This window comes from Python bivittatus, unplaced genomic scaffold, assembly GCF_059951505.1.
Source record: "Python bivittatus isolate LINGU-HERP-01145 unplaced genomic scaffold, Pbiv_v1 ctg000030_np1212, whole genome shotgun sequence".
Taxonomy (NCBI): Eukaryota; Metazoa; Chordata; class Lepidosauria; order Squamata; family Pythonidae; genus Python; species Python bivittatus.
The window spans coordinates 3332812-3346569 of record NW_028277031.1 but is presented as its reverse complement, the minus strand read 5'-3'; the positions used below and the strand labels follow the sequence as shown (position 1 = coordinate 3346569).

The 13758-nt window shown below is 48.7% G+C and overlaps 1 protein-coding gene across 1 annotated transcript in view; it reads left to right on the top strand.

Annotated features, from left to right (window-relative positions):
- The first annotated feature begins 66 nt into the window (after positions 1–66).
- The window catches only part of HS3ST6 (heparan sulfate-glucosamine 3-sulfotransferase 6), an 80030-nt gene continuing 66338 nt past the window's right edge, over positions 67–13758 (top strand). Inside the window, exon 1 of the mRNA XM_088152680.1 lies at positions 67–766. Within this exon, the coding sequence (XP_088008806.1) occupies positions 324–766 (443 nt within the window). The 5' untranslated portion in view covers positions 67–323. The remainder of the gene's footprint in view (positions 767–13758) is intronic.

Sequence of the window (13758 nt, the reverse complement as noted above, 5' to 3'; positions counted from 1 at the left end):
TCGCCGCGCCCGCCCCGCCCCGCGCCGCGCGAATGCCCCGCTCGCCGGAGAAGCCGGCCGGCCCCCGCCCTGCCTCGCGCCGGGAGTGCAAGTGCGCGGCCCTGGGGGCGGCGCCGAGGGGGCGCCCGCAGCCGGAGCGGCGCTGAATCGCGCCCGGGCGCCTCGCGCTGAGCCGGGAGACGCGTCGCCGGCCCGGCCGCCGGAGGAGCGCGGGCAGCGGCGGCGCACGGCTCGCCCCGCGCCCGCCGCCCGCGGAGCGATGCCCCCGCCGGCCCGGCCCGCCGCCGCCGCCGCCGGCGGGGCCCCGCGAGCGCCCGCCGCCCATGGGACGTAGCCGCGGCGGGCCGCTGGGGGGGCTGCCGCGCGCCCCGCTCGCGCTCGCCATGCTGCTGCTCTGCACCTACTTCTTCTACTGCCTCACCGGCTCCTGCGAGCCGCTCCGGCGGCCCGGGCCAGCCGGCGGGCTCCCCGCGGCGCGGCCGCCCTTCCCCGAGCGCCCGGCCGAGGCCGCCGGGGACGAGGAGGACGACGGCGCGCCGGAGGAGGACGCGCCCACCCCCGCCGACGGCCGGGCTGCGGCCGGGGCGCTGGCCGTGGCCAGCGGCTTCGGGAGGAAGACGTTCCCGCAGGCCATCATCGTGGGCGTGAAGAAAGGGGGCACGCGGGCGCTGCTCGAGTTCCTGCGCGTCCACCCGGACGTGAGAGCCGTCGGGGCAGAGCCGCACTTCTTCGACCGCTGCTACGAGAAGGGGCTGCTCTGGTACAGGTAAGGGCGGCCGCCGGCTCTGGTGCCCCGCAGCCCCCGCGCCCCGGCCCCGCTCCCCGGCCGGGGCGCTGCCGTCGCCCCTTAGCCCCGCCGCCTGCGCCGCTGCTCCTTGGAAAACTGCCCCCCCGCCCATCCCGGCCAGCGCTTTCGCAACTCGTCGGTGATCAGCTGAGAGGGCAGCGGGGAGTCCCCAAAAGGGAGAGGAGCGGGATGGAAGTCGGGAAACGGTCCGCGTTTGGCGCAGCGGTGCCCGGAGGCCCTTCTCCGCGCTCGGCCCGTCCGAAGCCCACCTTATCCCTCGCCCGGCCCGGCCCGGCCCGCCCCACGCAGGGCTTGAGCGCCGCCGCTCTCAGATCGCTACTAGGTGTCTCTCCCACATCCGGAGTATGTCTCGCAGAGGTCGTCCTTGAACCCACAGCGTGTGCCACCCCAGTTTTCTTTCCCCGGAGGGCCCGCTGCCCGCCCGGCCGCCCTGGCGCCTCGCTGCAGATCTGCCTCTCCGTTGCCCCGCATTAATTGGACTGGGACACCTCCTCAGCCCCCCATCCCTTTGCCCACCCGGGGTTGTGGGGGAAGCGAAAATGAACTCATTAGCTTTTCCTAATTATCGCCCCCTCTTCCCTTGTTCCTCCTGTTGCCCTTTTCCTCGGCGAAGTTTTGCTTTGAACAGGCACAAGCTGGTTTCGCCTATTAAATCTTTAGGGGAACTCTAGTTGAATTAGCTTTTGAAACTCGAAAGTGCTGCTACCCGCTGGGAGAGTCTCTGGTAATTCTTCCGCATGTCTCTCCTCATGAGTCCCGTTCCGTCGTCCTCCTTTGAAAGGATAAACTGTTCTTATTTTATATTGCAAATGCTTACAGCAGCAATGGGATTAAAGTTTCTTTCATGCTTGCTCCGGCTTTGTCCGGACCAGATTTCACTCCTAGAGACCGGGGTGAGCTCTGGAAGGCGAGCAGTGCTCTGTTCCCCAAGACAGGGTTGTTCCTCAACCTCAGCCACTTTAAGAGGGGTGGACTTCAACTCCCAGAATTCCCCAGCCAGCCTGGCCTAACCCGAACCCTTGCAGGCTGGGGAATTCTGGGAGTTGAAGTCCACCCGTCTTAAAGTGGCTGAGGTTGAGGAACCCAGCCGCAGAGGAGGAAAGCTGAGGCCCAATTTCCCACTCGTGCTGCTTTTTCCTGCCCTCATCATACGTTTATGGTAGTTTCTATTACAGAATCAGGTATGAAAGACATTCTAACCTTCCGGAGTCTCCTTTTGAAGTCTGTGGCAGAGCGTCTGCTTTTGTGACTTCAAAGGGGTCTACATTTCACAAAGGCAAAGTTAACAAAAGCTGACCGGCTATGGAAACCCCTGAAAAAAGCCCCAAGTGATTCATTGAGGTTCAGGTGTTGCCCTTCAGCGTCTTGCTCGGTGGCCTCAGAATGCCCCTTTTTCTGCCTGAGTCGCTTCGGTTCTTCTGCAGGAAGTTTCCGCTCTTGCAACCACTTCCTCTCACAGATGCACCCCCACCGTGTGGAAACCGAAGTCAGGTTGATGCTCCAACTCCGTGTCAGTGCTCCAGGCTGTCCTGCCTTCCCCACCCTTATTTCTACATTTGTTCTCTTCTGTGGTGCGAACGATGCTTTTCTGCAGAGTTTGGTCCTTCTGAAGGACAGCAGTGAGAGTCTCTTTGAGGTTTCTTCCGTTTTGAGCAGCTCAGCATCTTTTCAGAGTCCGGATCCTTGGAAATGTCTTTCCAATAAACTGGCAGAACATGGTAGTATTTTATCAGCTAACTAAAAAGTGCTGTATGGAAGGGAAAGTTTGCCTCCAACCCCTTTCCATCTTGGTGGATTGTGGCATTTTGTTGTTTCTTCCCCAATTAGCTGTTTTACCACTCATTTGATTTATGGTTTGAGAACCACCAGAGCTCTTGATGTCAGAGGTCTATACATTGCGGTCCATATAAATAAATGGCCCTCCGTAATGAATTTTTGCCATGCACGCCGGCCTCAGCCTTTTGCAAACTTGATTTGAACAGAATAATAAAACTCTTCTCGTTTTCGTATTGGTATCAAAAAGCCTCTCTTGGGCTTTTTGTTTTGCTCTTGGGATCGTGACAGGCCTCCAGCTCCTTGTGATGAATGTTTCCGAAATCAATAAAAGCATTTAGAGTTAAGAACTGGATGCTTAATTGAAAGCCATTGATATGCATTATCCCTGGCATTATACTTTGGAGGGTAACATCAGGATAAAAAGCTTCTGTCCCAAGGAATTTGCACTACCTCTAAAGTTTGGGCAAAACCTATAAGCAAAAAAAAGGGGGGGGGGGAGTTTGAAGAATTGCAGAAGGTCTCTGCCTTGCAACCAGACCTTTGTGCATTCTTAATTGGCTGGACAAAGAGTTTCTTGGAGTGAAGCACTCAAAAGACGGAGCTCTCTTTTCATAGTGGCACGAGAGCCTTTTGGGGATCTTACAATCCGGCTATAGTTTCAGAATGGATGGGAGGCATAGCCGTGCTTCCCCGTTCGAATCCTGCTCCCAGAGTCACTGCTGTTGTCTTCGTTTCCCTCGGGCCCTCAGAAGCAGGGATCCTGCCAGATCCCACAGGGGATCCGAGCAAAAGTTGGAGCTGTTTGCAACTTTTCATTTCCCTTTTTAAAATTTTTGAGTTGAATGTCAATGTATACAAATTAGCATCTGCATAAATGTTAGGTTTCACTGAACAGCTGTGCAAAAGCCTCACTCCCTGTTAGGAGGCCATAAGGCTGCGGAGACACATTTCCGAAGTGAGGCAACAGCCGGATTCCCACAGCGGGGCTAAAACTGAAAAGTGTATGGTTCTGTGTGTTATAGGAACACACCGGCATCTAAGCACATGCAGCGATCTAGGTTGTTACATTAATTAACACTACAGTTTATTTGTTTAGGCATTGTCCAAACAGCGTGAACACAGTTAATTGTATTTTTTCTTAATCTGGGATTTAGCATGTTGTGTGAATGTAGTCAAGACTGCATTGCTAAAGAGCAATTATTTGGAGGTAGGTTTGGCTTCCCGACTAACCTGTATAGCATCAGGTGCCCAAAATCTGGAAGCCATAATTATAGAAATCATTTGAACAGCACTGAAACTTTTGTCCTCCTTAAAACATTTGACAGCTTAACTTTGCAAATCACTCTTCCTGTCTCTTTCCTAGTAAGTATAAATACATTGTTCTATTCCTGCATTTCATCAATATGCAGATTAGGGCAGAGGGCTGTCGATTTAAGAAGATTTGCACCTGCACGTAAATGTCTACCCTTTTTTATAAAATTCTTCTTGTAGAATCTTTGAATAGTCAGTTTCGTAGTACTTCTTTTCCACTGGCTGAATATTATGGCACTGTGGGTGGAGAAAATGTAGAAGGATTAAAATTGATTGGAATCCCTATATGACTGTATTGCAGTGAGAATCCATTCAGGGAATGAGATATTCTTTTAATACAAACGCACTCTAGGTGGTCTGTCTTCGAAGAGCCCTACTACAGTTCATGTGCCTAATAATAAATGTTGTATTTTGGCCACTCTCCATAATGCCAGAAAAGGCGAAAGGAAAGAGCGGAGGATGACCAGCAGCAAGGTGGATGGACTCAGTGAGAGCCGTGATGGGTACACTGTTCAGAGTCCTGAAGGTCCAGGTTGGGGACAGTTCGTCCTGGAGAAGGTCTGCTATTTGGTCACTAAGAGTGAATGCCAACTTGGCGCATAACCAGTCAACCAATCTTGGCCGTGTGACTAAACGTCTGCAGCTGATTTCTCTTAGTCAGTGGATGTATCTGGTACAAAAAGTGACAAACTTAAAATGGCTTTTAATTTCTAAGACTCTTGTGGTGTTTTACAATAAGACAGAAACTTTTCTGGACTACGGTTCATTTACCCAGGAAAACTTACCTTTAATCATTTGTTACCTTTTAAAGTGTCCTAATGTTTTGTGTATTGTTTTATTTTTCACTGTTGCTGTCTAACGCAACTTCTTGACAGGGAACCTTTAATTTTTTTAGAGCCATTATCTTTGCAACCAGTCTGTTTATTTTGAAGGAAACCAGTTATCATTAAGTCCCATCAAGAGCAATGGAACATGTCAAAGTTAGCCATTATCATCCATAGGATGTGAGGCCAAGTGCTCATATTTTAACCACGCTCATTTTAATGGGGTTTCATGTAGCCAGTTGAGATTCCTGCTGCTGTCCCTTTTTTGAATGGGCTGAGGCCAGTTGATCGTCATGGCACTATTGGAGCGTCTGTGAGAAGAGATGGCGTAGATTGTAGGCCCTCTTAAAACACATCGTTTTCCAGTAAAGTCTGTTGCATCTAAATTCGGAAACTTGTGACGGGGTGGAAAAGTTTACACTCCCTAGTAAATATGGTCTTAATGTTGGAGATCTGAAATGATGTCCCTGGTTTATTCTTTATTTTATGATCTCACCTTTCTTGGGCTGTTCAGATGGTGCAGGCTGGTGTTGTCCAAACTTGGCCACTTTAAGATGAGTGGACTTCAACTCCCAGAATTCCCCAGCCAGCATGGCTGGCTGGGGAATTCTGGGAGTTGAAGTCCACTCAAAGTGGCCAAGTTTGGACAACACTGGTGCAGGCAGTAGCTCCTTTTCATTTTAGGTCCATCGTGATTCTTAGGGTAAGTTGAGAGAAAGTCGCCTTCCAAGCTACGCATGGATGTCAACTTGGGTCTTTTCAGTCCCAGTCCTGGTAACCCCTCAACCACCACACTGTAATTCCAAACAGTATCTTTGTGCGTTGAAATGTTGTCGTAACAAGTAGGGACATCCATGCAAGGGATTAGTCAAAAAGTCAAGATGGCGGCCATGACCATGTGACCAAAGCCCCATCCTTTTTCAAGGGCATCTTGGATGGGACACGTGTAAACAAGGGGCCGCGTTTTGACTCACGTTGGTGACACTGTCCTGACTTTTTTGATCCTGCTCTTGAATGCTCCTGAAAGTACAGCCTGAGCGCATGGACTCTCTTTTTGTTAAGAACTGAATTTCTCATCCATTCCATCGTTTTGTGCATTCCTGTAATGCTACTGAAGTCTTTAAAAAAAAAAAATCAGGCAAATGCTACAGATCCAGCTTCTAATTATACTAATATTTAATTAAAACAGTATTTTCACTCGCATGGCTGGGGCCTGCCTTAAGGTGGATTTAAAGAACACGTGGCAGGGGCTTTTTTGGGTAGGCTGTCCATTTTGACCGGCTGCTTTTTCAATGGTTTTCGGACACAACAGAAACCCTAAAGAATGACGTAGGAGGAAGAGATGCATCTCTTGCGTGGCAAAAGGGCTAAGCTGCCCTCCGGCCTCAGTTAAGGTGGTTCAAACTGGTTGACTGCAGTCTGCTCGAGTAAAGTAAAAAGAAGCTGATACCCAGCCACTGTCTTAACATGATATATGAACTGAGGTATCCCATGTTATGTGACCGTAAACAGTTGTGTATTTTAACACGCTTTTAACGTGGTGCGTGAACCTAACCTTAAATTTGCAATTTCAGTCAAGCTAAACAGGTGATAACACAGATGCATTGATGCAATCTTCTTGGCAGCGTTATAGAAGTGGTTTGACATCTTCCCTTCTGGAAGGGTTTTGGTCTTCTCAATCTAATCTTAGGCCCTGAAATCTCCTGGTGGTCTCCCATCCAAGTGCTAACCAGACTAAATCCTGGTTGGCTTCAGAACCCGGACAGTGTTAACAAAGTGTTGCCACCTGCTGAGACCCAGTAGAAGTCCTAGTGGAGTTTACTTCTGGCTGACTGTGCCAAGGATTAAACAGTACACCTCCCTGTGTTTTCAAGGGAAGTGTTAAACACCTGTTCACTTCTCAGACTTCCCTGCAGCTCGATCATAATCTCTCTTGATGTGTGTAGAGAGTAGAAACTAAACCTACTGGCGTTAACAATATCTGTTCGCCCCCCCCCGCCCCTTTTCTTGTTCTTAAGCTTGTTAAACTTATGTCTGTTTCTTTTTCCCACTACAGTACCTTTTTGGCAGAGAAAGATGAGCACGTTTCTTGATTCAGGTGTATTTAAGATTGCATACGACTGCAGGTGATGGAGACATTTAAATCTGGGTGTGGGTATGCACTTGGGGGTGGAGAAAGAATTGTAAAAGTTGAGTTTTCTTGCTTCTGGGAATCTTTTAAAGTAGTGTCAACATTTCTGAAATAGTTGACTAAGCCGAGAAACTCCAGATTGTGCCAAAAGCTTTTAATTGCCAGCAGGTTGACCCCACCCCCTGCACCTGCGGAACTGTTCGATTTAAATGTTGTTGCTTTTTTTTTTAAGGAGAAAATGTCTTGAGCCACCAAGTCCTTCTGCACAACCCAAGTCTCTCTGTATTTTCCCATGCAGGGCTAATCCTTAGTGGAGGTCTGCGGACCCAGCTTGAATATTTCATATATGGCCTCTGATTGGCGTTTGGCATTGGCTGAAAAAAGGACTTCTTTTGCTTTGTAAATATATTACAAAACTAACAAAAGGCAAAGGGGAGCATCTTTTCCTGGAGTGTTCTCTTTTTTTATGCCTTTTTTGGCCCTACCTTCCTCTGCAACTTGGGCTCTTTGTTACTAACAAAAGAAATCTTTAGTTAGAAAGCCATGAGTAATTCCCCAGATTGCTTAAACCCTTTTAACCCTTGAGTGCAGGGCACAAGAAGACTGTTCAATTCAATCGAAGGGCAGGATGCAAATTGAATAAGGAAACAAATGAAAGAAAGAAGGAATAGAACAGCTTTTCTTTCTGGCAATAGCATAAATACATTTATGACTATCTGGGAATTAAAGAAATCATTAATTTAAATCAGGGGCATTTGTGGAGGGGGGCAAGACTGTCGCTGCAAAACTGCATTTCGAGCCTCCCCTTTTTAACGTGCATCGTGTTGTGCTGTTGTGGCTGCCATGTTGTCTTTTTTGATACAAACACACACACTGCGGATGTCCCTAATCTGAACACTTAAAATGCTCAGGTTGTATCGTCCTAGGCCTAGGCTAAATCTGTTCCATTTTCAATTTTTGTTTGTTGCTTTTATTTCCCTCTGTATTTAATTTAAGAAACGATGGGCTGCCTTCATACTCAGGGAGCCCCGATGTGCTTTAATCCTAGTTAGCAAGTTAAAGGAGCCAGAGTCAGTCTTAGGGATGAGAAAAATAATCTTGGCTTGCCCGGCCAATTCCTGGTTGGCCGTCCCGCCTTCTTATCTTCCCTTGCACTTCTCTGGATTGGTTAGATTTTGGGGAGGTGGGTCAGAAGCAAGGAAGAATAAGCAGGTAATTGGAATCTGAGCGCACCCCTCCACTCGGATCATGCAGCCATCAGCGCATCAGCGACGGACTCTGGATTCAAGCAAACAGCGGTTTATTGACTCATCTCTATTCAAACTTCATGCTATAATGCCAATAATAATAATAATAATAGTAATCATAATAGCAGCAGTAGCTTAAGCTGACATATGAAAAGTGGCCCAGAAAAACATTGGGTGGCTGGTAGTTGGTAAATGATTTATGCCGCCCCGCCTGGTCTCTGCCAAGATTTTGTTCTTTTTCCTCTCCCCGTGTCCGTCCTGTATTTTAATCACCTCCCCACCCGCACCATCATTAACCCTTTTGAAAAGAGGAGCATGTGTGAGATTAGAAGGAAGTGTTTATTCATGTACGTAGTCTGCAAACAACCGGTGTGTATTTGCAACCCTTTCTGAACAGGTAGGCGTGCCTGATTGCTTCAGGGCTTCCAGAGAACGCTACCCACATATGGGTGCAGCCATGTAGCGTCGAGGTCAGTAACCTTGTCGTGCACCAGGAACCGTTGTGCCAGTTCTCTTCCCCATAGAAACATGGCAGATGGCTCAAAATCTTGCAAGATGGTCCACTTTCCTGAAGTGACCTGGGCTCACTGCTGAAACCGTGCCCATTTTCATGTGCAAGGTTTCAGCAGTGATCTTGCATAAGAACACCAAAATCTTGTGCCTCTTGGCTATTTGATGAGATTTCAGCCATTTTGGGGAAAAAAAGTTAATGTTGGGAATTGACGCTGTGGACCCTCTGACGCGCTCAAGCGCCACTTGCCCAGCTGCCAGTTTAGGATGTTCACAAAAGGGATGAGTCAAAAAAGTCAAGATGGTGACTGTGATCACCCAATCGAAGTGCCACTCCTTTTTTTTTTGCTTGGGTTCCATCTGCAATGCGTGTAAAGGGGGGAAAGGGTTTTGGCTACACAATCACAGCTGCCAGACTCACACCCCCTATAGTTGCTTCTAATTCACAGGGAACGTGCATCAGATGTGGGTGGGGCCCCACTCCTTCCTCCGTTCTTCTAGAGTATCTCTAAAGGCCTAATACAGTTTATTTTGTGTTGAGTTTGACTTCCACGACCTCATGGACACGTGTCATTTCCTTGGCAGCCATGCAGAAATGGTTTGCCTTTGTCCTCCAAGAGTGCTTTTTCACTTTTCCAGTCTGGGCTACAACCCTTGGGTCTCCCATCCAAATACTAACCAGGTCCAAGCCTGCTTAGCTTTCGGTTTTGAGATGAGATGCTGCTGCCTAGTTGAACTCGGCTCTTATGGCTTCACCCATACATGCAAGTTATTTTCTGAGCATCGGTGTAAAAGTGTTGCATTTTCTGAGATGTTTTTCAACTTCCCAGCCTAATTAGCAGCCCAAAGATAGTTTGGTGGTCCCCCACCCAAGGATTAACCCAGTCTGATCCACCTTACCTTTTTTGATCAGTTAGGTTCTGTCATGTACTTGGGGAATTCCTGGTATGGACATGCAATGAATCGTTCTATCAAAAATGTTGAGAAGGGGAGGAAAGGGAGAGAAAATTGTTCCACTTGTTCCTCCTGACCAGTTCAAAGGATCATATATTTCAATAACTCTATTGCAAACTGTTTGCCCCCAACCTTCACCAGCAATCTATTCTTCTGGAGTCCTACTGCCACAAATGGGTTTATCATCTCTCCATCATTTGTGATATTCTCTGTCAAAAGCAATTAAGATTAAATAAAGACAGTGTGACTTCATACATTGTGCCAAGCCGTAATGAACCTTGTTTGGTTCGGGCTTTCCATGTTACGGGGACCTGTTAAAACCAAATCACGGATTTTGGAAGGGACGATAACCCTTTTTCCTTTAAACCAGAACTAACCATCTGTGGTACATTGGAATTAGTCCACATTTTCCTCTGAGTTGACTGGGGATGATGGGAATTGTAGTCCAGTGGGTTTGGTGGCTGCTACGCTTACACAGAACTCAAAGGGGCCGAGCCGTGGAGCGATCGCGTGCAGGCTGGGAGCCATTTGGCTTTGCCTGCTGGTTTCTGCTCTGCTCTGGTTTCTCGTTTTGTGCATGTAGGTGTGGATGTCTGCATTTTTGGGGAAAAAATTATTTATTTTTCTGTATTTTTGCAGTTCAGCTTGTCCTGAGCCTAGCATACTTAGTTCTTTAAACCAGAACTAACCATCTGTGGTTATTTCCTTCTTTGGCAGAAGATCCCATTTCCACTTCCCCTTTCTGCTGAAATTCTGCGACCCGATTCACTGCAAGGGGGTTTCAGAGCTGCTGGTGCTTCCTGGGCTGGGGGGCTCCTCCCCCTCCCCATTTGGGAAACCTTAAACTGTCTGAAATGGTTTAATTTGCATATGTGGAAATTTGCCCTTGATGCTCCCAATTTGGGGAGACCTTGAAGCAACCCCAGGTCAACTACGAAAGGTTTACAATCCTGCCTGCTTGGCCCTGAGCGGTCCTGGAGCTGATATGGTGAACCCCAGCAGATGGGAGCGTCTGGCAGAAGTCAGTTTCCAGGAAGCCCTTGAATTAGAGGGGCTCCCGCAACAGCTGTACAGTTACAGATGTGGCCCGCTCAGAACTCCTCCATGGATGGGGGCTGAACCTCGGATCTGTGGAGTTCTGGATCCTGTGTGTTCATAATCAAAACCTGGGTCTCTTCTCTCTTGGCAGCGGGCATGGTTAGGAAGGCAGGGTCTACTCTGAGGTTGTTCCTTGAAAGGGAAAGCGAAATGGTGTCACTGCCTCGCAGCCCTTAAGGCAAAGGCTCAGAAAACACCAGGGGATGCCAAAAGTTTAGTCCCCAGTTTCTCCCTTTACAAGGCCTCAGCCCTCCTCCCCAGATGCGCCACCCACTCTTGGAGTGTGGCCCTTGATGGGCCGGGCAAATGGTGGCCCATCACTCTGATGGGGGTGGTGCTCCCCTGGATTAAGATCCATCCAGCTTCTCCTGTGTCAAGGAGAGCAAGGGGGAAGAATAGTCTGATGTAAAAGCTCAAGATCAATGCAGGCTTCTTCACTGTAAGCTATAGTCTTATAAGCTGTAGTCTTATAGCTGGACTTGGAAATTACGCCGAGTTTTGGATGAGGAAGAATTTAGTTTAATCATCATTAGATTGGACCAGCAGATAAAGCCAGTAGGAACAGGGATGTCCGCAGGGAGAGTCGGGGGCAGCCGCAGCCACGTAATCAAAGCCACACTCCTTTGACACACCCGCCAAAAGCGGGGTCGGCTTCGGTTGGGGACGCCACCTTCGTTCTTTTCACCCACTCTGGAGACCCCCCGATTACCAGGGAGTAAGGAAGATTACTGCTGGAGAGGAAAAGTCGTAGAAGTCACAAAGGAAGTTGTTTTCCTTCAGACAATGGTCCTTCGAGCCAAGTACTCTGGCTAGGTTCAAATGTTATGTTAAGCCCTGGTTTGTTTTAACTGTGGTTTATTCACTGAGCCTCATTTGCCTGGGTTCATGCAATATGTTAGGCCACACAATCCCAGAGGCAGAGTTAACATACCTTGTTCTAAGCTCAGGTTTGTTTGCTGTAGGTGTAACGTGTTATGAGAAGATGGAGAATTGTGTTTTTAAAAATAAACCATGATCAAGCAAACTAGGGGTTAGAATGTTGTGCAAGCCTGATCTTCTAGTGTTGTCTTGCTGGTAGAGGATATGTGTGGGGCATGACTCTCCCTGGGAAGTGTGCAAAAGTGCAGAATGTGGCTGGACTGAGTGAGAGCACCTGAAGTTTTGAATGTCAAAGGAAATCTGCAGGAAGAGCCCACGTCTGCCCGACTTTTGCAAACAAAAATAACATTGCTCAGCATCCTTTGGAACAGCAAAGATAGTATCTGCAACTCTCCCTGGTTTAAACTCTGTTTGAGAACTGAAGTACCAGTGAGTTATGGGTACATGATAAAAAGGCGGTTTTCTCCGTCGTTTTTCCTTTAACAAATGTTAATGGCATGGTGTTCTCGCTACCAGCGTATAGATTTCCAGGGCTGATATGCTGGCAATCGAAGCATTATCAGCGTTACAATGAAAACCAAATCACGCTGTTTGTGTATGAAGTCTCCGAATGCTGCCGAGATATTTCTGGCCGAAGCTGATTGAATGATCCTGGCAAACGCATTTGAGTTAGTGTGCGAGGACAGAGATTAGGAGTGTGCAAAATATTTTGAGGGCAAAACACCCCAACCCTGAAATGTCAGGTTCCGATTTTGGAGAAGCTTTTCAGAGTCAGAACAAGAGACTTCAAGGGTTAGAGCGTCTCAGCCTCAGAGCGTTTTGTACCCTTCTCAGAGACGTCGTGATTTTTCGAAAGCTCGCTGTGCTGGTCGTCCTGTTTTCTTGGAAGGCCGGCTTCCACGCCCGGAGCAGAGCTTTGCCTCTTCCTGGCAAGCCAGAGCAGCATTTTGGAGGTTCTCCGGTATTTCCTTCTGCAACCCTGGTGCCCTTCAAGGATCTCGGGTCAGAAGGGCTCTGCTGGTTGAAAAAGATGGGAGTTTCCATCCGATACCTCTATAGAGAGTTGGTTGAACTTGGTTTAATCTTGCTCTGCCTACTTGGGAACACCATAAATTATTTCATTTCAGTGTTCTAGCTGTTGTCCCAGAGACCTCAGTTTTCTTTTGCTCACTGGTTTGCAGAGCTCGCTCTGAGAACCCATTTTCTGGAACTCTTTCCCCGGATAAACTTGCTGGGACTTTCTTAAATGCTGGAGGTTTACTGTTCTGAGTTCCTTGGAAACGGTGTTTTCGAACAGGGATTTGGGTCCGTTTTATGTCCTGACTTTGCAGCCCATCTGTGGGAATGAGTTTAAAACGACACCTGTGCCTGTGGAATCGAAGCCCATCCCTTTTTTTTATATGTGTCGCGCACGTAACACACATTTAAAAAGGGGTAGGGCTTTCATCCTGCAGGCACGGCACGATCTTGACTTTTTTGTCATATTTATTTATTTTATTCAAAAGATCTGTATGGTGCCCCTTTTACAGCACAATTCTGGGCCGCTCACAACAATAAAACCACAAAAACAGTAAAAATCTTTGACAAAAACTAAAAACCGGGCGCCTCAGTCATCCTCCTGCCCCAACAAAGCAGCCACGGGCTCTCATCTCCCTCTAGCCCAGCGCTTGGGGGAAGGGCCAGCTCCTCAGGGCCTTCCGGGAGGCTAAATGGGGGTCTGCAGGATTGCCGGGGGGTGGGGAGTGTCCACGGGGCAGGGGCCGCTACGGAAAAGGCAGCCTTCCCAGGTCCCACTAGACGGCCGCATTTAAGGGAGGGGACCTGGAGCGTGCCCGCTCTATCTGACCTGGTGGGGCGGGCAGATACCCTCAGGGAGAGGCAGTGACCTGGCCCCATGCCATGTAGAGCTTTCAGGGTGATGACAGCACCTTGAATTGCACCCAGAGGGGAACTGGGAGCCAGCGCAGCTCGGGCAACAGTGACGTGACATGGGCAAATTGAGGGGCGTCCAACATTGCGTGTACCGCCATATTCTGAACCAGTTATAACTGCCGGGTGGTCTTCAAGGGTTGCCCCACACACGGCATGTTGCATAATCCAAATGGAAAGTGACCACGGGGTGAGTGAAAGTGAGCAAGATCTCCCTGTCCATCCATCCTCCAGGGACGCTGCTGCAGCTTTGTCAGATGTGAAATTTGGAAGGGAAGGCGTTCCAAAGAG